Source organism: Haplochromis burtoni, unplaced genomic scaffold (genome assembly GCF_018398535.1).
Source record: "Haplochromis burtoni strain Fernald_Lab_line unplaced genomic scaffold, NCSU_Asbu1 Contig_120, whole genome shotgun sequence".
NCBI classification, from domain to species: domain Eukaryota; kingdom Metazoa; phylum Chordata; class Actinopteri; order Cichliformes; family Cichlidae; genus Haplochromis; species Haplochromis burtoni.
This window is the reverse complement of record NW_024582481.1, coordinates 1152040-1178652: the sequence shown is the minus strand read 5'-3', so window position 1 is coordinate 1178652 and position 26613 is coordinate 1152040. Positions and strand designations below refer to the sequence as shown.

The 26613-nt window shown below is 41.0% G+C and overlaps 3 protein-coding genes across 3 annotated transcripts; 1 reads left to right on the top strand and 2 right to left on the bottom strand.

The window, feature by feature from the left end:
* The first annotated feature begins 524 nt into the window (after nt 1–524).
* On the top strand, nt 525–3294 carry snx10b (sorting nexin 10b). Its single transcript, XM_005934765.2, has 6 exons — nt 525–677; nt 955–1041; nt 1140–1240; nt 1347–1448; nt 1600–1809; nt 1910–3294. Exons 1-6 carry the CDS (start codon nt 645–647, stop codon nt 2019–2021), a joined length of 645 nt encoding a protein of 214 aa, XP_005934827.1. The 5' UTR covers nt 525–644; the 3' UTR covers nt 2022–3294.
* Nucleotides 3295–10996: 7702 nt separating this feature from the next.
* skap2 (src kinase associated phosphoprotein 2) lies at nt 10997–19168 on the bottom strand. Its single transcript, XM_005934764.3, has 12 exons — nt 19013–19168; nt 18542–18647; nt 18403–18428; nt 18032–18133; nt 17156–17236; nt 16672–16755; nt 16426–16550; nt 15994–16057; nt 15759–15863; nt 15559–15639; nt 14561–14673; nt 10997–11446 (listed from the first exon to the last, which is right to left on the bottom strand). The coding sequence occupies exons 1-12, from the start codon at nt 19050–19052 to the stop codon at nt 11354–11356; spliced, it is 1020 nt and encodes a 339-aa protein (XP_005934826.1). The 5' UTR covers nt 19053–19168; the 3' UTR covers nt 10997–11353.
* Nucleotides 19169–21005: 1837 nt separating this feature from the next.
* hoxa2b (homeobox A2b) lies at nt 21006–24136 on the bottom strand. Its single transcript, XM_005934763.3, has 2 exons — nt 23445–24136; nt 21006–22963 (listed from the first exon to the last, which is right to left on the bottom strand). The coding sequence occupies exons 1-2, from the start codon at nt 23842–23844 to the stop codon at nt 22275–22277; spliced, it is 1089 nt and encodes a 362-aa protein (XP_005934825.1). The 5' UTR covers nt 23845–24136; the 3' UTR covers nt 21006–22274.
* Between the last annotated feature and the right edge of the window lie 2477 nt (nt 24137–26613).

The window sequence follows — 26613 nt, the reverse complement described above, 5'->3', positions numbered from 1 at the left end:
TGAGAGGATTATTTTTCATTTTCAGCCTAATGACGGCCTTCCTCACTTAGATTGGCATCTCATTAGACCTTATATTTAAAATCTAAACCATTTTCACCATTTTAAATTAACGCCAGATCTTTTGTCTACTTCATTTGTCACAAAATAACAAATGAACAGGCCTCACCTGGCCACAAAACTGCTAGCAGTTACCTTTGAGCCTCTTAAAATGGAAGACTGTGTATAAAAATGGCTGTAATTTATAAACAGTTAATACTAAACTTTTTGTTAAACTTTTGTGAATTAAAGCCAAAAGTCTCCACTTCAATCATATCTTGATTGTGTCGTGTAAAATCCACTGTGATGGTGTAAAAAAAAAAACCTACAGCAGTTGTCTCTTTTTCTAACAAAGTATGGATTTCCTGTAACTTTAGCAGCTTTGATCTGGTTGTGCTGACACATGTTCTCTAACAATGCTTCCGATTTAGGAATGCTCGTTTTGCTGAGTTGACAGTTAGAGGGAGGTGCTTATATCAGTCTTGTGACTTTATTTTGAAACCTTTGCTCCATAACCTGTAAAGGTGGAAATAAAAGACACAAATGCAGTGCTAAGGACCACTATTATCTATCTGACTTACGGTTATTGAGATTGAATCTTTTAGATCATGAGAAAAGAAACTGACAGCACCGAGAATCAGGTAGGTCTGGATTAGTGTTGTGAATGTGACAGAGTTTCTTAATTGTCAAGAAGAAAGATCTTTTAGGAGTCACGTGTTTTCCTTAAACTGTGGCACAACTTTGAAAATAACCGTGTTTGTACTAAGCATGAAACCATTCTCTGTTGGATTTTCCTATCCTGGTTCGTGTGATGTTAGTCATTCTACTTCCTCTATCTGCCAATATAATCCTTCCCTTTTTCACAACACAGTGCATTCCATTCAGTCTTTCAGTCTCTGTCCTGCCTTCTCCATGCAGCAGGTCATCAGTGTCTGGGTACGGGACCCACGGATGCAAAAGAATGACTTCTGGCATGCCTACATAGACTATGAAATTTGTTTACATGTAAGTAAAATGCTTAAGACAGTTGGTCGAATCGTTATTCTTTCATTTAGGGCATTTTTACTGTGATATGTGTGTGACACTGGGGTGTCCTGTTTTAGACCGACAGTGTGTGCTTCACCAAGAAGATCTCACAAGTGAGAAGGAGATACAGTGAGTTTGTATGGCTCAGGCGAAAACTGCAGGCAAATTCGATGCTAATGTAAGTTCATCCACTGAGATTTGAATTTAAAGTTTACTTACTCATAGTTAAAGTAGTGTGCTCAGTTGTTCCTGACATTTTGTTGTTCTTGTTGTTGATTTTCCAGGGTACATGTACCAGGGCTGCCCCCTAAAAACCCTTTCTTCAGTCTTAATAACGCTCAGCAGATCACTGATCGAATGAAAGGGCTCCAGAAATTTTTGGAACAGTACGTGAGAACCCAAAGATCAATGCATTTATGAACTTTGACCTAGTCAAACAAAAACTGGAGTACAAACACGGGACCACATGACTGACTCTTTCTAAAGGTAATACCGGGCGAAGTTTTAAAGTGTTTATTTTTCCCAAATTTTTTTCAGAGTCCTTCAGAACCCTCTGCTGCTGTCCGACAGCTGCCTTCACCTTTTCCTACAGTCACAGCTTAGCGTGCCTATGATAGAGGCCTGCGCTGCTGGAAGGACGCACTACTCTGTGGTTCAGGCTGTGCAACGCTGCGGCCTCCGGAGATTCCACTCAGAAGAGGATCTGCACAATAACCTCAAAATTTCCTGTGACTCTGACTCAGATAGGTAAAAAAAAAGATCTGATCTCACCGCATGAGTAGAACTGAAAGTCTTTAGAAGTCACTTTCACTCTACCTAATTCACTAAATTGTCTTTTTTTTTCCAGCTCCGAGGGTAGGGATCCAGAACACAAGATTAAAGATTTGGAAGCTTCTTCTCTTGATCTCATTGAAACAAGCCAGGAGGAAGAGCTGAGCTGCTTATCTCGTTCTACATGAAAGCATCATCTTCATACTGCTGACAGAATGTGGGAGTCTCTGCACCCATACAATGTTTTGGATGAGCGAAGGAAAAAGCTATTACCGTAAACCTGTTACTGCACTTAACATGACTCGCCTTAATTATTTCATTTATTTAAAAAATGTCACAGCTTCTTTTGTTCTTGATGAGACGTTTTAGTTTGAAATTTGCACAGTAAATAATAATAAAAAATTACCTCTTGTTTATTACATATATATTATCTATCTACATTTATATCTATCTACATATCTACCTACACGTTCTCAGATTGTCTGAATAAATACAAAGTTGTACCAACAATTTGCCTGAAGATGGCAGTGTTGTAACAGCAATGCGTTTGTATAATCTTTGCTTCATAAACATTGCTTGAATTTTGGTCATTGAGACTGAAACTGGTCAGATATGAGTGCAGTGAAAGCCTTTTGTTCTCCTCTCTGTGCTTCACTCCCAATCAAGGGAAGGGTGTGGAAAGCTTGTCATCTGGTGGCCACCGCAGTGCTTAGTAGTATGACATGTGTAATAGGGTCTCTGCAGAGTTTTTAGACAGCCCCCTTGTCAGGTGTGTGGCTGGTAGGAGGTCCTGTGGGATCCCAATGGACTTGCTCCTGTCTGAGAGGGCTATCGGGTAGACAGGCTACATTGCTCCCTGCTGAACAAAATGCCAGCTGCACTGACAAGACACCCTTTCTACCTGTCTCCTTTGCTTTTGTTAGTCTGAGCTCACCTACTGCAGTCACATCTCAGCGTGTCTGTTCGTGTGTGTTTAGTAAACACACACGCCTGCTCTCACAGTGAACACCACCGTGCTTTTTTTTTTTATTGCAGATGTAATAACGAGTAAAGGGAGTGGAAAAACTGACATATCTGCAAAACTCATTAGATGAAGTGTTTTGCTTACTTTGGTTTTTTCCTCTGCAGCAGCTGGGTGAGATTTATTGTGAATTCAGAGGGTGGAAGAGATAGTAGGCTTATGTTAGAAAGAACAGAGCAGTGACGTCATCTTAAACACACTGAGATGAACAGCCGCCGACCGAGCTGCCACGGGAAGGTGGGACACATTTCTGAAAGATGCGCATCCAGTAGATATGTATTCATTTGCATCTACTATAGTGAAATATATGTATGTGCAACCATTACCAATGCTTGACGTGTAGTCAGCATTATTTTGCACCTTCGGACAAAGGTGTAGGTGTTCAAGTGCAAACATATGAATGTTTTTCACTATTTCCACTTAATAAATTTTGAAAAATGTTTGTCTTGTCTTCCTGCAAATAGCTTGCAAAGAAGCTATTTAAACAGGAACTGTTCAGTCTAATGATATCTGACTTTCCAATATTGTTGCGTGTCACCCTGACAGACTTTTAAGAAGCCTATGTAAAATGCTTCACTGTATCATGTCAGTGTTTGAAGGAATTCTTGAAGTTAAAGATGCAACATTTTGGGTATTGTGTGGGTATTTTAAAAAATAAACTTCAGTCATTCAGAATTAAATTACTTTGTCTGTCAAAAAAAGAAAAGAAAAGCTGTCATGTAAATTTTAATTAATTAAAACATTTTAGACTCATCAGTTTCATAATATTAATGAAACCAATGAAGGATGTATCACAGCCCTTGAGATGCTAGTGTAAGAGATGCCAAAAATGTAAAAGGGAAGAAGTAATCTTGGGGAGCTTTGGAGTTGCAGGTTGCACAATGAACTAAGTTCCCTTTGCAGAGCTTTGTGACTGCAAACTCCTTTTTGTCACTAGCAGTCTTGTGGATTGAAATTTTTCCATTTGCTAGTTTCAATTTGACCCGTCCTGCAGTATTGACCCATCATTTGATGGTTCAGTACTCCGATCCACTGGCCGTTAACCTTGAGCCTACCCTGCCGCTGCAGTTCTGCTACCATGACAACAAGGAGACATTTAAACCCATCAGATCAATTGCTAGTGGCTCCCTGCTCCATGTTGTGTGACCCCCAGTGTGGTCAGCTGGAGTGAAAACAGCGGGACAATAAATGAAGAAGAAGTAGAAGATGAAATTTCACTCTCCCTGGGCAAATACCCTCACTGTGCGTAATCTAATTAGTATGCTTATTGTTTGACACATAAAGTAGTCGAAGACCAAATAAATGAAAATGGCCCCTCTGGGAGAGACCCATCTGCCTCAGACCAAGTCAGCATGTCTTTCTGCCACAACAGCTCAAATAAACCACATCTAATGTCTATGATCACATGCTTGACTTGCTATTACATCTGATTTGTAATTAACACCGCATCAGAATAAGCAAAAGTAAACATTTTATCTTTTGGAATTAACCAAACTGTCAAACATGTGACAATATGAAATCCCAATCAGGGTATGTCTACAAAGCCAAAAACAAATGGAAGAAATGAGGGAGATATGCTCCAGTGGAGGCAAATTACAGATAAATCAGAGCCTGCTCATGCATTTTAAGTGCCACATTATACAGAATCCATTAGTAGCAATAGGAGCTCAGCACCATTTGAGATATTAAATCTCTGTGACTGCAACTCTGTTGAACCAGGATGAGTCGATATCAGAGAAAGCCAGCTGCACTGCCAGTGGACAGGGGCTGATGCCTAAACAAAACGATACCATGAATATACATTATTGGTGATATGACAACAGCACACGCAGGCGATACGGCGTGTTTTTCCACTATAGGCAGATCTTGGAGCTGGGGATTTACTGAAGCGTTAATAAGAAACTGAACATTTTTCAAGGTCTCTTACATTTCATGCCAGTACTGAGTGCTGATTTACTGTGGGCCACAAAGCTTCCACAACCTGACAGCCAAAACAGGATTTTTACATCTGTCCTTGCAGCTGTGTGTGCCTCTGTCCTTCTATGTGTGTGTGTCTGTGCATGTGCACATTCAAAAGCCAAACCTACCCTCAGTTTGACCAAAAAGCAAAAACAAAAAGGAAAAAAAAATCTTCAGGGTTGAAACATTTTTCTTTGTCACTCAAATGTCACAGATGAAAATGAGATGACACAAGCCATCCATCAAATTCTGCAGCCTTACCTTTTCTGAGTTCTGTATAGCTAAACCTGCTATTTCCCCTGCAAATGGTGTCGCCTGTTGATGTGTAGATGTAGCAATTACAGGGAACCGACGTGATCACTGTACCAAGGCATGCACCAGCTTCCCATCCCCTAGAATCAGAGCTGATCAGCATGAAACTAGCTCCTCTGCCTCGAGCGCATCGGCTTGAGGGAGGGAAAAAAAGATGAGATCATTGCTGGGTAATTTCCTCAAATAATATGGTGTGTAAAATTAGATGTGTTTCCTTTGGTTTGTGCATCTTAAAAACAGATGTATGACAAGGAGGGACTTTGTCTTAAAAGAGCAAATGTGTTTGATCATATATAATCACAAATGTTCATTAATCAATGAAATAATCCCTTCGTTTTATAGAAAGGAACATATGCCTGTAGGTTGTACAAACAGGGGTCTTTACTCTTTTGGCATCTATTGTTTTTTTAATGTTAGCATAGCATGAGAATATAGCGCTTTTTGAGAACCTCAAAGCACTGTACAATTCCACTATTCATTCACTCTCACATTCACACACTGGTGGAAGGGCATTGTTCCCCTGGTGGGGCCTTCCTGTGTGGAGCTTGCATGTTCTCCCTGCGCCTACATAGGTGTCCTCCCTCGGTGCAAAAACATGCATCTTAGATTAACTGCTAAATCTAAATTTGATAACATTTTTTATAAAGTATGCATGAATCCATATTAAAATAAAGTGCTTTGAGTGAGTTTTCTAAATTGTTAACTTTGACTTAGAATTAGGTAAAAAAAAAAATGAATAGATGATAATTTAGTAGGTAACTCCTTAAATTGAAATGACAAGAAACTAAATATTTTTAGTCTTTTTTTTCTTTCTTTTTTTATTACAGTTCATAGTCGTGTAAACTTGTGATCATTTCATTGGCATAGGAACAGGTTGTTTTGTACTGTTTCCCATACAAACAGCCTCCAAAGCCACCAGCTGCAGGTTTGCTGTGTTATTGGAAGTACAAATTCTTTAAACTGCAAAAAATGTAGAAGCCGCCATTGCGTGCAATAGGTCGGCAGCCTTATGAAATTTCCCCTTGTGGGACTAAGAAAGGTATATCAAATCAAATCAAATCAAAAGTCCTTGTGTAATGATTGTTAGTACATAGGTTGACCAATAGCTCAACCGATAGATGAAGACAGAAAGAGAGGGAGATGTGTAGTACATTTTTGCATGCATTCGCATCTTGGCACAGGGGAACAGAGCCTTTTGTGTGTCACAAGATCATGTGTAAATAGCAAACCCTCCAGACGAAATGTCTTGTTAGGGATGAGGTATGAGTAGAGGGGGAGCTCTTTGGTCAGACCCATTTCAGGGAACAGAGAAACTGCCAGTGGTGGCAGTGAGAAGACGACATAGGGTGGAGAAAGAAGGGGGAAAAACGGAGGGGTAGAGGGCACCATCTCTCGGGGCCTCTGAGCTTCACTGGCAGTGTGTGTAAATCAGCAGGCAGCTCACGGCTGCAATGAGGTAGAAAATAAAAAAAACATAAAAATGTCCAAGTGAAATAAGAGGCAAGGAGAAATCTTTTATGATGAGCCTAAATTCTCCTTACTCTGCAGTAGATCCACTGACCAGCTCAGCTTGTCTTCTTCAGACACCGTCCATCATCCCAATATCTGCATATAGCCACAAATTACTCAAATTACCCCACCTGCTACTCATGTAATACATATGTAATGAGTATCCTAAATTTGCATGATTATTATTCATGGTACCCTTAATAGACCTATGTCAAATTCATTAATATGCACGTAAAATGATATGGACTGTCACACCAGGAAGTCTGAAGTTGTGCAGACGTGGTTAACACACATAAAGTCTTACTTAAAAGTTACCAACACTCTGGATGTTAAATATACACCGCCACTGGAGCGTGGATGCTTGTTCTTGACCTTTGGGAGCAGTATATGCAAACAATGTAATGACACAGTGTCATAGCTCTACTGTCTAGCTTTGTGAAGTTAGAACTTCTGGCCCTCTTCAGCAGGATGGTTTTGGGGGCATCATGTGACCTGTAGGTGGAAGCTACGGAGCGGACATTGAATTAATTGAAAGTACATTACCATATTTAAGTTGTTTATCGTGCCGGCTGGTTAGCTCAGTTGCCTCACAGCAGATAGGTCATGCACCTGTAGACGTTCTCCTTGTAGTGCATGGGTTTTCCTCATAATGTGGATATGAGGATGAATGGCACCATAACATTTTATCTCATTGCCTCTTTATTTTCCTCTATATAATACGTACTGTATTATAAATAGGATGAGAAGAGAAGAATACAAAAAATATAAAGCAGTAAAACTGAATAACTTAAAATGTCTGAATCAATCAATCTGAATGTGAATCTTACCGCAGTGTTCTTACTTATGAAGATGTGGTCTTGTCACAGTGTAATGATGAATACCTCTGTGTGTACTTTGGGCACTAAATGAGTTCAGGTTAGCTTGGCAGGACCCGAGCCTGGATACATGCCAAAGCTGACACTAAATGGGAGTGATGGCAACAATCTGCTATCCAGTGCCTCAGTTAGCTCAGCAAGCTCTTGTAATTCAAACCTCACGCCTTCACTTCCACTGCTGGAGGGCTGTCTTGAAAACTGCTGCTATATAAAGACCTGACACTGAGATGGGACCTCAACTTAAAGGTGGGGTCATTACAACCAGGGGCATCTAACTCAGGGCAGTAAAAGAGAAGCTGGCAAGAGATGGGGGGTGATTCTTTTACGCAGCACTGAGAGGCAGACAGCTGCAGTGTATGTGGGTGAAAGGGGTACACAGGGCTGTAATTACAGTTAGAACATCGCTTGCATCTCTGACCTCCTTTGATTACAAACTATCCTCCCAAACCATCCCGGGTCATTACTCACCTCGCTAACTAGTGTAGTAAATCAGCAGCAGAGCACTGACCTGATATTAGAGCCACAGCAAGAGAGTAAACAGGGCTGGGCTATGGAGGCTGCAGCATTATAAATAATCTATGAAGAGATGGAGCAGGAGCGAGGTGTGGGAGATGTTTATAGCAGGTGGACAAACACCTGTCACTTTGATAAGCCTGATTTATTTTGAGTGACATGTCAGCACATAGCTCTAACCTGCCTGACAGCCTGGACTCCACACCCTTGAAACACGAACTGCTTGAAACGTTGATGTATACAGTAAATGAGAGGGCTGACAATCATCGCCACACCATTAACAGCTTCATTAGTGAAAACACCAGCTTAGATGTGATGGTGCTAATCATAGTATCAAGTAGGGGGTTGATGGTGAGGTTTTTGAGGCCAGGAAATGTGACTTTCGGACGTTGGAGCCACATCTGTCACCCGCTCCAGAAATATACAAGTCCTCTTTCGACATCGCTGTCTGCAGCACCCAGAAGGCTATTAACACGAAGAGAGAGCAGACACCTATAACATGTGAGAAAAGTGGGCGTGGTGCTTCTAATAAATGGCCTGTCTAGACCTATATTTAGTGCCCCACCGCTAACCCTGCTCTGCAGCTCATAACATTAGATGGTAGATATCAAAAAACCACTAAAATAAATTTTTAAAAAATCGAAGCTTCAAATTTCCAGAAATATGAGTTTTCCTGCTGTGATTGTCATTAGCATTCACTTTGAATACACCATATCGTCCCACAGTGTCACGAGCCAGCGGAAAAAACCTTAATTTGTCAGCTGCTATGAGTTATGTTCACAGAAACTGACCTCAATTAAGAGTGACTTACCTTTAAAGTGTGTCTATTTCAGATTTTAAGATTTAGACTGAGGAAAAGAAGCTTTAATGGAATGCTGACATAGGGCCAGTTGGAGATGTAATACATTTCCTGCAAAATGCCAGGGGATACCACATAAATAACACTCTGTTATGCCTGACAGAAACTCTCTATGAAGCTGTGATCTACTGCTCTGTGACCTGGTTAAAGAGCAGAAGAAGCAGCTGACAGCTTGATCAAAATTACCTCTCCAAAGTGGTATAGATCAAGCCTTTAGCCTTCTCAACAGGCCTGATGCATAATAATAATAATCAACAAAGATGAGCGGGTTATATTAGTGTACCGTTATTCTTCTGAGGTATTTATGTTTGCACATGGCACGAATTATGAGAGCAGTAGCATCAAAAGAAGTCTTACTGGGGGGAAAAAAATACACTGTCACCTGTAACAGAATTAACTTCTTTGAACTCTCAGTCATTATCAGCAGAAAATGACTACAAATGTGTTTTTACCTAAAGGGAAATGTGTTTTATATTTCCATCATCTTTCTCTGTAAATCCAGTTTTATTTATTATTACTCAACAGCTCAATCTATACACATTTGGCAGGCAGAATTGTCACTTTATGGTTAAAAGTATTAATTAGTGATATTCTGGTATCATTAGTGTAATTTAGTGCCCGGCAGATTAATAGCATGGTGACATTTATCTTTGAAACATTATATCTTGATGTTAAATTGCAATAAAAGACCCTGTATATTCTGAGGATATGGCTGTCCAAATCTAACAGGAGATATGGGGGGGGGGGGGGGGGGGGTTGACATCCATTAAGGAAATCCTTTATTGGCACATAAAAATGAGAGGCAACATTTAGCCTTACTTGCCTTTGGCAACTTAACCCATTGCCAAACATTAAAACGAACGCTATGTCAGCACTAAGGAAATATTTTTGTTTAGACATTATAGCCCATAATTTAGCAACAAGCCCAAAACCTGATGGAAGCGTTTCAGAGCATTGTCATCACAATTTTGGCCATCTATATGGCAGAATATTGCATTATTTGATTATACATTCTTTCTCTGCCCTAAAACAAAAGCATTTCCTCTCTATATTCAATAACTCATTATGGTAATTCATTACATCGCCAATTAGTAGAGAAGCTTTATCGCTGCACTATACCATAAAGGGCAGGATTTATGTTGTCTTTGAATGTCACCCAGAGGACAGAGGACGAGCTCATCACTCAAGAAGAACAAAATAGAGAGACACAGAAAAGGGAGAAAAAATAGAGGGAAGATGAAGGGAACGATGCAGTGAGTTATCGGTTAATGAATGCATTTTCCCTGCCCATTTTCTCACAACCTTGAGAAACCTTGACAAGGAATCTTTGTCTGTATCAAACCAAAAATGAGCATATATAAAAACATAGCTTTGGTATTTCATTCAGTGAGGAGACTGTAAAAAGATATGTACAGTACGTATGTAACCTCAGAGGGATATGCCCAGCCGCAACCACCTCGCCTGCTGTCAAACAGCCCCTCAGAGGGCGATAAGCATCCATACGATCTGTGTGGGTGGCTGTCTTATTAGTGCACCTCAACCATTTCACTCAGGCATGCAGCACGAGCAACCATCTGCCACGCTGCGATCCTCTGCCCAGGCAAGTCTCTCAGGTGTCATAAAATAAAAAGTGTCCCTTTGAAGATTGGAGCAAAAAGTGCTGAGCAGATGAATAAAGTCATTTTAAAATAAATAAATATTTTTGTAACCAGGAGACCCTATACACGTCTTTAGTGTACACCCAGGTTTAAATATCGCCTTTGACCTAACCGCACAGCATTACAGAAAACAAATAATGTGATTTATTATTCAGGGTAGATTAGTATTCATAGATGCACTTAGTGCATATAAAGTATAAATATTTTATAAATATTTCTCCCCATCAGAAAATGACACAAAGCCTCAAGAACCAAATATTTCTTCTGTTTGATCATATTAATTATTTAAACTTTATGTCAAGAACTGGGTTCTAAGACAAGAAAGAAGATACAGATGTGTAGACACTTCTATCAGTGTCTTTGTTAAAGATAAACTGACACTCCAAAACTCTCTACTGCCACCTTGTGGACTCTTAGGGAAAGAAAAAAAACCCACACACAGGGGAGGTCCAAATGTCATGTGTTTACATTTTTATTTATTTCGCCAGTTGCAAAATTCAAAATTTGCCAAAAGCAGCAAGTGAGATCATACTGTTTTTAAAAAAACCCAATACAGAATAAATAACAAAGAAAGCAGTGCAAAGTGCAGAAAACCCTACATGTATCAGTCAAATTAAAAAAGTTAAATCCTTATATCAGTCTCTTACAATGCGTATCACAGGGAATGTTCTTCAAAAAAAAATTCAATACAAAAAAAACCCCCCCACAATATTTTACCATATTTATAATTACTAGTTTTTCAGTTATAACTTTTGAGCATTTGGAACGAGCAATTGGAAAGCCACAAGATGTTAGCAGTTTACACCGGGTGCATTTAAATAGCATACAGCTCCAGCAGATAGTCTTTGGGAACAATACCTATAACTCCATTCTTCTCTCCAACCCACCAGCCAAAGTTCTGATACTCCTGGAAGCACAAAGAGAAGCAGAAACAAGGAAGGAAAAGGAAGAGTGTGTTAGTGCTCCTTCATCCTAGCTGATAATATTCTGCTGAAATCAAAATTGATAAAAACAGAAGAACAAATGACGCCTTCTTTCTTTCGGCTGTTTTCCGTCCACTCTACAGTACTTATCTCCCATCAACACCTGTACACCTCCTTGCCTTCCGTTCTGCCTCTTTACCTGGTGTCAGTTTTGAGACTGCACGTTTCCCTCCACTCCACACAAAAAGCTCAGTGTGCATAAAGCACATCGCACATAAATCTGTCAAAGCGTGACAAGTAATAGCTCCAAATGGCTGTCAGCATGCTGAGATGTGAGGAGGACACTGCGAGGAGAGATCTGAGACAAGACGACAATAACTCACTCTCTCCCTTTCTTTCTCTCTCACCCCCCCCCCCCTTTCTCTTTGACCTTACATCAAAGTCTTCCCTGCGCATGAATCAAGACCGGAGATCACGTTCTGACAAGGCTGAAGGAAGACGAACCTGGACAACGTTTCACATCCAAGCCAGAACTCGGGGACAGTGAAGGGCCACATCTGTGTCCACTTATTCCCAAGACAGAGCAATGGATGTAAGCGATCATATGGTAGTATTAGACAGAGGGGGATTATGCTCACTATCGTGAGGGCTGACACTGACAGGTCTCTGGTGACGGGCCATTTATCACATCAGATAAAGACAGGCTTGACACACCATTTCAGTATCTGTATCAGCCAAATCGATATAATGCTGTAGAAAGCTATTCGAAACATCTGAATTATTAACACTAAATTTAAATAATAATAAAAATAAATAAATAAATTTAAAAAATTAAAAAAAAAAATAATAATAATAATAATAATAATGTTTACATAGCCACCACAGACAAACAGAAAATGTTAAATCCACTTTCCTAAAATGTCATTTCATCACAAGCCCCTGGAGGCTAATATAGCAGCTTGACATGAGGTGTGTGTAAAGGAGTGTGCGTCCACATTACGACTTCCTGCCACCAGCCTTTGAAAACGGCAACACCTCATTGTGTCGTTGGCCGGCTGACAAATAAGTCATGCTTTAGTAAGTGCTGGACGCAACATGAGAACAAATATGTAGAGCTGTGGATGACTAATGACACCACACACTGCAACAACACACATCAACACAAATACCCTCGGCTAGTCAAAACAACCGTCCTGTAATTTGATTACTTTCACCAAATGAAAGAGTCCCGGTGCATTAGTTAAAACACAAAGTGTAAAACAGTGATAGGATAAAACGCTGTGCAGGCGTTGTGGCATTTTAAGCAGAGAGACCTTGCATCTCTCAGTCAGTTTGTTACTAATGGGAGGCTGGGTGTGTGTTGGGGGCGACGAGGTGTGCAGCATATCCGGTCAACACAATCGCCCTTAGTCGGGCCTTAAAATCAGCTCCCAGGTCCTGACTGGGGGGTCTCCCAGCTGTAACACTACAGCTATTTCTGGTCTGCAGAATGGGGGAGGGACACATTGGAGGAAGGAGAACAGTGGAAGAGGGAATGGTGGAGGGAGGGGGGGAGGGGGGAGTCGGCTGTCCATTTAGCTGCAGCTGGCTGCTGCAGTCCAGACAGGTTTTATGGTCATTGCCCTCGCAGCAGGCCACAACCCCCAACACCAAGGTTTTAGCTAATGGCACTCCCAGTCTAAGTGAAAAGGCAACTTGATTCTTGGGCCTTTTCTACACACCAAGGAGAAGTCATAAACAGGCATTTGGTCAATGAGGATTGGACAGTCTGTCTGCTTTGTGCATTTGTGTCCCTCCATTAGTGTTGAAGGAACAATCAATTGATTTGGTGAAAAGAAAACCAACAGTCCTGATAATTCATTATTTAGTTTTATTGTAGTGTATTTAAAAGAGAGCGAGAGAGAGAGAGAGAGCAATTTTCTGGTCCCAGTCTCCTAAACGTGATAATAAGGTGAATTTGTCTTGAATTTTATATTGACATCATGTTCAATATAAAATTGAGAAGGGCTTTAAAAATTATTTACACATTGCAAAGGTGAAAAATAAATTTCTAGCGCTTCCTGCTATACATGGAGTTAATAATATGACTATGTAGCATATTACAATTGTATTTATTTATTTGTGCATCTCTGTTTAATGTACAGCACATGCCTCTCAAATTTTCCCCAAGTCTTCTTTGCCTTAAAGAGCCAGTAGATGGCAGACTTGAATTTGAAAAGCAACCTGGCCCGTTGACAACAGAATGTCTCAATTGACTCCATGCTCCATAGAAACCAAACCAGACAGGAAATATTGCCCGTCTGGATGGAGTACATTTCACACATTATTTATATATATTTTAAAGACAAACCACACATCTCGACGAGTATAAAATTCCACTGCTCATTTTCTGTCCAGCGTCCAAAACAAATCTTGTTAAATGTATCACAACAAAATCCAATTCAGCGTTCATACGAACCGGTTAAGTACAAAGGGGCTCCTGTTTAGTTACATAATAAAGGTAAAGAACTGCCTCTCAGTTCTCCGGCTCATGACTAGCTGACAAGCCTCGGAAATTGTGCGTCCATTACACGTCCTCACCTGCTCTGAATAGAGTGGCTGACCAGCCTGGTTTTCCTGAAAACACACATTCCTATTTGGCGAGGTGAGAGAAATTTCTAAGAGGTGCGTGTGGGCTGAAGGCTGCTCACTGTCTGGCATGGCAGTAGCGACAGCGTGCTGAAACAGTCCAGATGGAAGTGATGGAATTACGCCGTGTGCCAGCTAAGCTCGGCCTCCGCCAACAGCACTAAAACAGTTTCCGTTGTGACACAACTAATCCCCATTAGAGCGCCAGAGAAGGAACCAAGCCCAGTCTGCCTCTTACCATCAGCCTTCCACCTCTAGGCGGTGGGCCAGGTGCTGCCAGTAAAGGATCTGAATAGTCAGTTCCTCTAAGAGCTTAGAAATAACTCACTTTAGGTGGTCTGAAACCAGCCACTCGGTCTACAAACCTCTCAAACTTTTGCACTGTGGTTGGATTTAAGGTAATACCAACTTTATCATGCATCAAGACAAGAATCGCCACAGTTTATCTCTGACATCTAGGGTTACCATACCTTACTCAGGATGTAGATGGCATCTCCACGTTTGAAGGACAGCTCGTCTGGGTGGTCCCCTGAACAGTCCCACAAGCCTTGGTAGTAGTTCTGATAGTCTGTGCTCTTATCAACTGAAAAAGAAAAAAAAGCAAGGTGATGACAGATCGGCGCTTTATTTTCTAGCCAGAGTAATCCTTCTAGATGTACAGATTTCACACAGCAATTACTTGTTAGTTTGAACCGAACCTACAGGGGGCAGCCAAGAGCCTACGGCAGAATTTGGTTGGATCAAAAACCAAATCAAGAAGGTCAGCAGTGTCCGGGTTACCTAATAAATTCTCATAAAAAAAAAAAAAGGTTTTGGGGTGTATTGTTTGTGCATTATTTTTTAATCATAAAGTAATGCACAAAGAGAAATGTAAAAGCTGGGCACTGCTTTCAGAATTAAAAAGAAAATAGTGGTGTTTAGTAGTAAAATGTACAATGACAACTAACTACTATGTAGTGCAGTGCATTAGTATGCTGGATCCAACTGGTTTGTAGTTTGAAACCAAGACACAGCTAGTGTTTTAGCAGCTGGGGTTTCCACTTCTGAGCAAGTCTCTTTTTAAAGTCTATAAAGCTGGCCATTCTGAGTCGTGTGGTGAGACTTGGTGGTTAGTAACTGGAAGTTTGCTCAAATGTGCAGAGCAGACAGAGGCAGATCGTTTTTGGAGGAAAGGTATCAGCTATTTACAGAACTATAACATGCTAGTTATTGTAAAAGGAACTTGGCCAACTAGGCTGAAGTTATTTCCAGTATTGTGTTAACTTTCAGTTGCACTCCTTCACGAGAACTTCCTCTGCGTATGTCACTTCTTCATAGCTGTTAGGTTTCATTTGCTGTGTGTACGTGTCACAAAAAGGCAGATCACATTTAAAGTTTCTTCTGTCTATTAAGAAACTTCCTACATTCTAATTCACTAAATATACCACTTAGGATTGAGACTAAGCACAAATGTCAGTGCTTTGTGTACCTGCAGCAGGAGGAGGAACAGGTTTGCTTGCCGGCTCAATTTTTGGAGGACGAGGCTTTGCTACAGCCGGAACTTCTTCTTCTGGAGAAACAAAACGATATAAAAAAATAAAATCAGATCAAATCAAACAAGATCCACGCACTTTGTTCCCTTCTCTAACATGATAGAGGTTATCATTGTCACGTAACACATGGTCAGACCTGGAAGCTCTTCGTAGATGTCTTCATCGATTGGCTGAGCTATAGTCCCTACGTCATCGTACATTTCCTGTTCCTCGTCGTCTTCTGGGATGATGCCCGACATATCTACAAACAGGAGAGCAAAATCACTTTTATTGCATAAATGCAGATTTTCTTTCCCCAGTAGGTGCTACTAACTTTAAAGAGTATAATAAATGTTTTTTTGTTTTTTTTTTATGAATGGCAAAGTTCAAACCTTTCAAAACAAAGTCTATCTGTTTCACCCACTCTTCCGCCTCCTTCGGTGATGACGCACAAAACTGTCATGAAAGGGGGAAGAGAAATGAATGTGAATGTGCAATAAGCTCTACATATATTAATTAACATAAGCAAATAATATTGCATTTATGCATAGTAAAATGTTCCACATGGAAGAGTCTGAATGTTAGAAACACTCATTTAGCCTCATTCAGTACGTGTCAGGCTGAGCTACTGCAAAGGCAGTAGTGTCAAATGGAAAAGCATTAAAATAAAGATTTACTGAAGTGCATGGATAGACACACTGTGCCAAGTTTTAAACATGTCACGTCTCAAGTTTGTATTTGGTTTTGGTTATTTCAGTTTAACAGCATTTTAAAAAAGGCAACGACTGAAAGAAACTCGCGCAGCCATCGAGAGATGAGCGTACCTGATAGACGCGCTTGTCTGGGGCCAAAATTTCAAAGCAGCAGTCTTTCTTCGAGTCCTTGCGCAAGGTGTTGTTCATTTTGACACCGTACCCATCGATACTGAACTCACCCTTCTGCTGCTTGTCTGGTTTAGAAAATTAAATCATCATCATTATTGGTACAGATGCAATAACTGCATCATTACTGTTAAAAAGAAAAAAAGGGGGGGGGGGAATTATTCACCCACTTAAAAATGAAGAAAGTACCTTTCTCATTGCCGTAATAGTAGAAGGTGTGATGGCTCAGAGCACACCATCTCTTCTGCCACTCAGTACCAAAAAAGCTGTGATCTGTGAAGGGAGAGAACCACATGCACAGAGAATTTTCCAGTGTGTTTTGATGGCTGTAAGCGTTGATTTTTATATATAGAAGGGACAAAAATACCTGAACTGTAAAGAAAATGTGTATTAGATTACAGTCTTTATTTAGGGTATTGTGTGCAACACAGTAGAGTCAACTAACTTTTTGCAGATTTTTGGTGTTTTGCATTATGTAAGATTCTTTGTAAAGGTTAAAAAACAAAAAGGCCTTCTTTTTGTTCACATCTGATAAAAAGCCAATTTAAAAAACACTGGCCCAAGGATATTTGAGAGCTTGCATATTTCAGTAACCAGGCAGCCTCCTTTTCCTTTACAATTTTTCCCCCTTGGGAAAGCTGCCTTGTACATATCTTATAATCAGAGCACCAACCCTTTCTGCGCTTCTCAAGATATCCTGCTTTAAAGACAGATGGCAGGTCCTGGGCCGCCACAGGTGGGGACTGCTGGGAACCTGGAAAAAGAATTAAGGAAATCCAAATATGTGACCCGTCATCATTGCTGCTGAATCCTTAATAACTGACTGTTGTTTTTTGTGTCGGGGGTCTTAAAGTTAAACATGACCAGAAGGTTTATGAGCTACTTTGCTATCATGCATTTGTTTAACCGATATTAAATTGAATAGCAAAGCCACTCTGAGTAATATTTTACTCTCACTGGAGAAGGTTTCCCTTGCCCTGTCTAACTTCAAATATTCAAATGCCGTGTCAAAGTTGCATTGTGTGAAAGAGCAGCCATAAAACTGGCAGCTGCTTATAGGCCATAAACCCCAGTCCCCCAATCACCATTTCATAAGGATTTCCCTGATACTCTGTGGTGGGAAAAAAGGGGGGGCAAAAACAAAACTGCAAATGCAAAAATCTGTCACAGTTTGGATAATGGAATAAACAGGATTAAAGCTAGTGTTTATCGGGGAATGTTTTTGTGTCATAACCTGCAGCCACAGCAGTAATTTTAAGCCCCTAGACTGTGGCTGAGAGAGCAATAAAGTGTGCTTTAGCCATCAAAGGGGAGGGGTGAGGGAGGTGGTAGGAGTAGCAGTTGTGCACCCAAATTGCTTCCCAAGTATGTTGCCAAGTTACAGTTGGAATGTCTCACTCATTGTGCCACTCAAAGTCGCTTTCTCCAAGGAGCCAGAGCAAAGATCTGTATACTTTCCTGCCAACACTGAGCTTTCGGTGCTCTAATCCGCAGCTTGCGAGCAGTTAGCGAGTCAACTCTGTTTGTCTGCTAAGTGTTTGTGGCTCACCTTCGAAAGCATCATCATCCTTGTCCGTGCGCTCTGACTGCAGCGACCCCCCGTCGTTGTTGCTGTCAACTTCCTCCTCGTCATCAGAGTCATTTCCACCTACTGCAGTAAACACAGAGGGCTGTGAAGTAACTGCACACAGTGTAACACAGAAGTTGCCATTGTGTGGTGTTAGAGGTGTTATGTGGCCAGTTTATTATGAAATGCGACTCTTTTTGCCCTTGCTTTTTCAAATTTGTGGGATAAGTTTGTAATCGACTTGTGGGCCTTCACATTAATGTCATGACATCTTGTGGTCAGTCATGACCCCCCCATTGGGTACCAGTTTTAAAAACACACCTACAGGATTATTCAGCAGACAGGCAACTTACCTTTGTCCTTAAACTCTTGTGGAAAACTGTTTGGGAGAAAAAGACAGCAAATAAAGTTAATCACAACAACTTATGCACCTGCAAAGCAAATCAAAACTGGAGTATTTTGATGTATGCTGGTTCCAGTCATGAGTCATACCCTTGCTTGACCTCCTTTATCCTCTTGATGAAGGCTTCCCTCTTCTCTTTCGCCTTCTTGCTTAGATTTTCTGCCTTCAACCCATCAATGAGGTAGTTTTCGAGATCTGAACAGCACAAGAGGTAAAACATTAACATGTTCTGATGGCTGATAGCAGTCAAGTGGCCACACCACTGATGGACATCCACAACATAAACAAAGGAGCAGTTTGCAGCTTTGACGTCCAGCTCATGCCTCAGGTTTGAGACATGAAGCGAGTTGTTTTTTTTTTTTGTTTTGTTTTTTAATGAAATGCCAGCACAACTGTCGATTTGAGTGAATATAGCAGAAAAAAGGGGGAAAACTATGCTTCCTCTTTTTAAAAAGAAAAGCAGTTTGTTATATACGAGACTTAAAGTAAAACAAGTCTTTATAAAATGCGGAAATAAACTCTCCTCTACTCCAAAGGCAACTATGAATCAACAGTTTTACCTGAAATGAGCGTCGTTAACTCCTCGGGGATCGCACGCATTCTTACCGCAGTTTCTAGCCTGAAGCGATTGAGCGTCCAGCCTGAGGAAGGGAAACTCTAGCCTGCGCGACACGGAAGCAGCAGCTCGGGCTCGAAGATATACGGAAGTTAATCTGCTAATTATTTATCAGTGACCACACAGTTCCGCTGCAGGACAAACACTCAGAGCCGCCTGCTCGGTGTTCGGCGTTCACAGACGTTGACGTTTATTGGCCTTTATTTATTTTTTGACTGCCACCGTAGACAGGAAATTGATGCTTTAATGGAGCAACGGGTCTTTACGGAATAATAAAGTCCGAGCATAACGCCGCGATCATACTGTTGATTGATTCCAGATCATATTTTTTGGCACTTAAGTCTGCTCTCTACGGCTGACTCGCTGAACACATTAGGGGCGTCTTTTGTTTTACAGCGATGCAAGCTTTGAGTCTATGAATATGTCAGGGCTGTAATCCAAAACAGGGATCATTAATAGATTAAAAAGTCAATCATATAATGCTGAATGCTTCTGTGCCAGCTTCCTCAGATGTTTCGCGGGAGTCTGGGCTACTTCTGCTGCACTGCTTTGTACTCTGACTATATATTTGACATTTTAAAAAGGAAGAAGAAACAACAAATATGCAGGTTATTTTAAAAGAAAACGATAGAACCAGGAAAGAATGACTTCTTACATCAAGTTAAGTCAGCGCCTCTGGTGCATTTACGGAAAATGGCCTTTTCTTTTTGTTTTGTCACATTGTTTATAAAGATGTCAGTCATTTATTCGTCTTTTTTGACAGGCGGTATCACCCAATCTGGGTTAAAAGACTGAGCCTTTGAACTGTATACTCTGTTGTTTTGGAGGAAGGAGACAGAAGTGTCGAGGCGTTTGTGGCACAGCTTTAGTCTCAGGTGTTGGCTTGGCTGCAGGTAGCTGTGCTGCCACAGCCAGTCAGACTCTGCAAACAGATCATATGATCATTAAACAAGGATTTTTGTTCAGAATCACGATTGAATTTCTCAGTATTAGAGTTGTTACAAATCATAACGCAAAATTAAACCTTTTCCACGTTTTCTGACGTCACTTCCTGTTTCTCTTCATCCGAGCAGCCAGCACGTTGTTTATGAGCCTCTAATGCTCTGCGGCCATTCAAAACCTGACCCCCTCCTGACCTGCCGGTAGTTCCTCCCAGCTTTAGAGGAGAGCCGCTTTGACCTCTGACCTCTATGTGCCTCTGTGTGCCAGCGCATGTGTGCGAGCAAGGGGAGGGCTCTTACAGGCAAAGCCATGTATCTAGTTTCCATAAAGCTCTATCTTACTTGCCTGTCGTCTCAAAAACAGCCCAACGCCTTTGGTTCCTTCCCCTTTTATCACACTCATTACAGGGGTCGCAATCCACCGAGTGCACACTGCACTCTAGCTGTTTAACATGCAAAACACGGATTAATTCATAGTTTAGTTTATCGTTTTTGTATAATAAGATACTTTATTTGGTGAGTGTAAAATAAAAGGTGGGAGATGATCATGTGGACCATTGTTGTGCTTTTAGAGAAGGAGGTGTTGCTTGGTTAACACTGGATCTACAGTTATGAGTCCACGTCCGACTGCTTCTGGGCCTACTGGGTTTAATATTAGGCTTTCACGATTTTGTCCTTGTTCTCAAAACATGCAGAATCAGCATCACTTTGAACCATTTTCAGGAGGACGAGCAGTTCACCGCCTCACCTCACATTCGTTTTTATTAATGCTATGAGGCGCTTGGCGTGCGGTCGAAAACGCAGAGTGTGTGTGTGTGTGTGTGTGTGTGTGTGTGTGTGTGTGTGTGTGTGTGTGTGTGTGTGTGTGTGTGTGTGTGTGTGTGTTGCTGCAAGCACACTGAGCATATAAATGAATATCTGCCGCCTGGGGACTGTTTTCAGAATTATTAATCACTGTGGTGGTTAATTTTATATAGCACCGAAGAATGACTTTGGTTTTTCACCAAACATTTTTTTTTAAATTCTAAACAGTAAATAATGTATATGAAAAATGGGAGTTGGATGGAGGGGGGGCCTTTGTGGAAAAAGCGTCTTTAAGTCGAGCAGAGGATCAACTGGTCGGTGTGAGAAATTCCTTTAGCATTAAACGGGGTCGAACTGCCTTTGATCCAGACCAACATAAATTTACCTCAATTTCATGATGATTTACTAAAAAAATAATAATAAACGGTTCATATACATAAATACCTTCAGCCGTTTGACTGATATGTGACCATTGTTCGCAGTCTAATCCGTTTTATAGTTACATCATCCAATTAATTTATAGGCTCAGTTACATAAATTTATATATCAATTTGGAAAAAATGCCTTACGTCTGCTGCTTTGAATGAGTCCTACTTAATTTTACATCATAAAAAGTTTTGAAAACCACAATGGGGCAAGGCGCACGTCTTAATTCAAAGAGATTGTATTACATTGCGGCTCGGGCTATAAACAAGCACCCTCAGTCCTGTGAGTTTTATAGGCAATAAAACGTAATTAGAAAGCCAGGAAAAGTCATAGCTTTTGGCCTGGGACTCCTAGCAGGCAATTCACACAGCAAATTTTCTTTTTCTGCGTTTAAGTATGGAGAGGCAATGAATCTCTCGCAGTGCTCCTTTTTGTGTGTGTCTTTTTGTGGACTATATGCTACCAGACCCACGGCCACGCTGGAGAAATTCTCTCAGCACAATCTATAAACATAAAAATGTAATACAGCAACAAAAATTACACATTTATACAGCTTCTATTTTAATTTTAGTTTATATGTGTTCAGTGCATTCACAGGCTAATTAATTTAATGGTAAAATAATCCTTTTATATTAACAGCTTATATTGTTTTTTCTCATTTTTGAGAATTCATTTCATTTTATGGCTGATGCTCTTAATAATTTTCATTTATTGAGGTAAAATCAATAAGCTCTCTAGAGTTGCTTATTGTGGGCTTAAAGTGAGAAAAAAAACCCAAAACGCATCTGAGTCCAATCAATGTAAAATTTTATTTCAATAAAAATATTGTGTTCAATTATAGTCCAAATCCATATAAAAATAAATGTGCACTGTGTCTTCTACCAGCCTACTTTAACAGTCCATACAGGCAACAAAAAAAAGAAAAAAAGCTTTGCTTATTTCGCTTTAACTTACCTCATCTATTAAAAATTTCCACCCTGACGCCCTAAACTAGAGCACAACCGTCTGAGTTACAAATACCAAAGTCGAAACATGTCAATAACTCAGGTTTTGCAGGTCGATTGTTGTGAGTGTTTCTGAGAAGAGGTCGAAAGTCTCGCAGGGTAAAGGCAGGGGACTTTGAGCTGATTCTGACAAACTCGATGAGAAAGAGGGCGAGGATGAGAAAACTTGGAAATCCCGAAATGAGGCGTCCAGGTCCGGGGAATCGTCATTGTTCGGGCCTATTGTGGACACGCAGATGGGCACAATGGCTGACGGGTTTGGAAAATGTTTCAGATTTTTCTCATTGCTGGTCAGAGGGGTAACAGTTGGGCTTTGGCTCTCTCCATTGTGTGCGTTCTGACAGTCTTGTGAAGTCAACGTATTCTGGTGGAAATACCTCTCCCTCTCAAAGAGCGTCCCGGTGGCGCTGCCCTCTGTAGCCTGCTCCAACTCGTCCTCCGGCCCGTCGTCCAGGCAGGCGTATTTCCCCTCGCTGTCCCTGTTTTCCTTGCTGTGAGTCTGCCTCTTGTGCTTCATCCGCCTGTTCTGAAACCACACTTTCACCTGCTTCTCCGTTAAATCCAGCAAAGCAGCTATTTCCACTCGCCTCGGTCTGCACAGGTATTTGTTAAAATGAAACTCCTTCTCCAGCTCCAGAAGTTGGGTGTTGGTGTACGCAGTCCTCAGCCTCCTTGATGGCCCTCCATCGCCAGCACCACTCTCTGGTGTATCAGGTGAACCTAAAAGAAATAAACAATTTAAATAGAAGGTGAAAAAATTAATAGAAAATCCACTGCAAATATAATAATTTAAAACATTCGTAACAGGGGTGTGTTTGGAGGGGAGAAAAAGCGCTATGGGGTGAAACTTGTGGCAAGCAAACACCAGGACTGGGAAGATTTATGGGCCCCAGGCAGAATATGATGGGTCTGCGTGGACAAGACAGGACGGAGGGTGAAGATTAATGAACATGCCAGCTGCTGGCCCGTGTAAGAATAATCTATCACTCTCCATTACTGTCAAACATTAGCACTCTTACACTGCATCACAAGTCAGTGCGTTACTTGATGAGATTAAGAATACTTAAATCAAAATCCTAGACTGGCTCAGAAGGGACGCCCACGCTGCACAAGGCCCCAGGATGGAGCTACTTGCAGAGGGAGAATCCTCAGACAATAAGGAGCCTTTTTTACATGGAGGTTATTAATCATCATGTCTTGCCTTGGGGGGAGAAGTAGAGTGGCGAGGAGTCATCCGTCGTCGCAGCAGGAGCAGCAGCAGGAGCAGAAGAAGATGAAGAAGCAGAAGCAGCCTGGTTCCTCTTGATGCTTTTTTTCTCCTTCATCCACGGGTACTCCGGGGGTAGGGACACAGCCTGTAGCGGACTGAAGCCCTTCTGAGCCTGCTTGGAGCGGCTGTGGCGTGGGTGGACGCTCGGGTTCAGGCCGGGGATGGTCTGCTCAAAAGGAGGAGGAATCAGTGTCGACTGTGAAAGCGCTGAGCTCTTGATTGATGAACTTTGAAATGCATCACCGACAGGGTTAGTGAAAGATGTCAGGCACTCAGCGAGCGACGGCTGGCTGTTGATAAAACCACTTTCTCGCCCAAATTCGTAATTCATCTCCTCCTGCTTGTCTCGGAAAGCTCGCGGGTATTCAGAGGAGGGAAGAATTATAAAGATAAAATATATCTCTCTATATATAAATATATGTTTGCGAGGTTTCTTTTTGATAAACTACTTAACTGGTTATAGTCATAGGGAGACCTCTGCCATAAACTATTGCTTTCAGGAGGACATGGTCGGAATTAGACCGTGCTGCTTGTCACATGATTGCATCTGCCCAATGACAATTTGGGTTTTTTATCAAAAGAAGCCACTGTCCCCTATGATTGATCGAGAAAGTCTGAGAGGTAACGCCTCATTCCGGGGGTAGGGGTTGCTTTATTTACACATTTTTTCCCTCCTCTTCTCAGTTTGTCCACCACTGCCTAACCGCCCCCCCACTCCCACCTTACAGCACCCCGAAAATGCACCACAAAGCCGTGCACGTCTGCCACGGGAGCGCGCGCCCGTGCGAGCTTGCAGTTCACGAGTGTTTATGGGCATTTATTTCCAGCATGGCGCGCTGCAAATCATTGCAGCAGTCACATTTGTGCCTCATAATACCAAGACGCCCACAGTCGTTATCTCTGGCCGAGACGTTAATCTTGAGAGTTTCTTGAGGATTGACTAGAAAAGGAAAGGAAAGGAAAGGAAAGGAAAGGAAAGGAAAGGAAAGGAAAGGAAAGGAAAGGAAAGGAAAGGAAAGGAAAGGCAGCACCAGACACAGCAACATGTCCTCCCCTCCCCCCACCGCCCAAACTACAGAGAGAGACAAATTAATTTTCATATTTTAGTCTGATTTTGCATCGATTACATTTTAATCCCCAAATTATTTAACCTTTGATTGGCAGCGTTAGATTTAAAGTCTAAATAAAAATGTGATGTATAAATTATTTGAAGTGTGTTTGTGTGTCTGTGTCAAGGTAAGAAAGCATCTTGGTAATTTAACGTGCATTTGTCACCGTTTTACAGTTTATTGCTCCCTTCCCCTCGTCCAATTTCGTTCATTTTATATCACCTATTGGGATAATGTTGACCTTAGCCGGCATCCATACATTTCAGCATTATTGGTTATAACATGGGGGAGAGCAGAAATGATTTGCCACTGCACTGTGAAGCTTAGGAAAGGTGGGGATCTGATGGCTGTTTATTGCTCAGGCTCTAAACAAAGAGCCCTGGTAGCCCGTGCGTGATCAATCTTTCTCGCCAAAAGGTCTGACAGCTCCCTGCCCTAAGAACACATTTAAACCATCTAACACTCCCTTGGATCATATGTGGCCAGGAAGAGGACGACCTCTCTGTGAGCTGCAGGATGAGTTTTCAATTTAGAAAGGTCGGGATTTCTTTAAAAGCAGGGATGAGACGCATGGGCTTTGCGCACAAAGCTTTTTGCTCTGTTATTTGATAATAAACGATAAATCCAGACGTAACTCTGACCCCCTCACTTTTTTTGATCTCAGAAAGGACATTTCTGGCATAGAAAGAAAGAAGAGAAGACTTGACTGGGTGGATGGTATAGAAACGAAAACGGAGCTTCTTCTTCTTTTTTCTTTCTTTTTTTTTGTGCATAGGATCAATTGTTTGCTGAGGTGAGTGGGTGTTGGCATTCAGCAGAAATCCCATTCACTGCCATACCTATCTCTCTGGCAGGAACCATGTAGACAAAGTCTTTGTGTGGCCTGCTTTCTGGAATAATTCTGCTTTTACGCATAGAAGTGATTTTATATATCCTCATAGCGTAAAACGGTTTATTATTGTTTGTAAAAGTGCGTCCTGAATATGAGACATGAGATCTTGTAGTAGAATAAAATCATAAAATATACTTTAACATGTCTTTGCTAAAAGAAAACTAAATTAAACGTTGGTGACTTAGAAATAAATTTAAGAAGGTACAACACTTAAACGAATTCGACGTAATGGCGGTTAATTCTCTTTCTGAAAATAGCTGCCTAATAATACCTGTCTGAATAAATCACGTCATTCTGCCATTTATTTATTTATTTATCTTAATTTGCACATCATAATTTTAAAGCACTTAAAGACGCTGTTTACTTATTCTGACACATTTTTTGGAAACGAAAGAACAGAGCCCTGTACAAAATATAACCCCCAGCAATATTTGATCATATTATAAATACTGAGAGCTGAAAACGTGAATATATTTCAAATTTCGTACTGCTACAAAATTTGAATCGATGCTGTTATCCGTGTACAGATCTTTGACGACCTGAAGTCGTTTTTTTTTTTTAAATTTATTTTATTTTATGTTGCTTGTCCTGAACGGCAGACGAGAAGAGGATGATCCGTGGACGTGAACTGGAGTGGCACGTTTCCCATCTGTTCTGAAACAACGAGAGACATCTGGAAGGCAAGGGGGCGAAACACTAATGCGTTGTTTTAAAGGGGATATATTTCATTCAGCACATATTCTGTTTTCAGACAGATACCGTGATATTAAATGTATTAAAAAAATAGAAATTTTTAGTAGCTGGAAAATTACAGCGTGTCCATGTGCTTTTGTTTTGGATTTTATTTTATTATTTGTTTGTTTTTAAGCGTGAAAAATATATTTAATAATTATAATAATGGTATAATCATGTGTGTAAAATAAAGGTGATTTGGAATGGTGTAGAGGCCTGAGTGTTTGCTGCATCTTTTTGTCGTTTGCGCTGCATCATATCACAGCATGCTCTCCCTGCAAGAGGACACTTAAAACGAAATTGCATGGGTGCATTCAAGGCGCACAGTAGCTATAATACTCTGGAAAACACATTTAGGGTTGAGCCT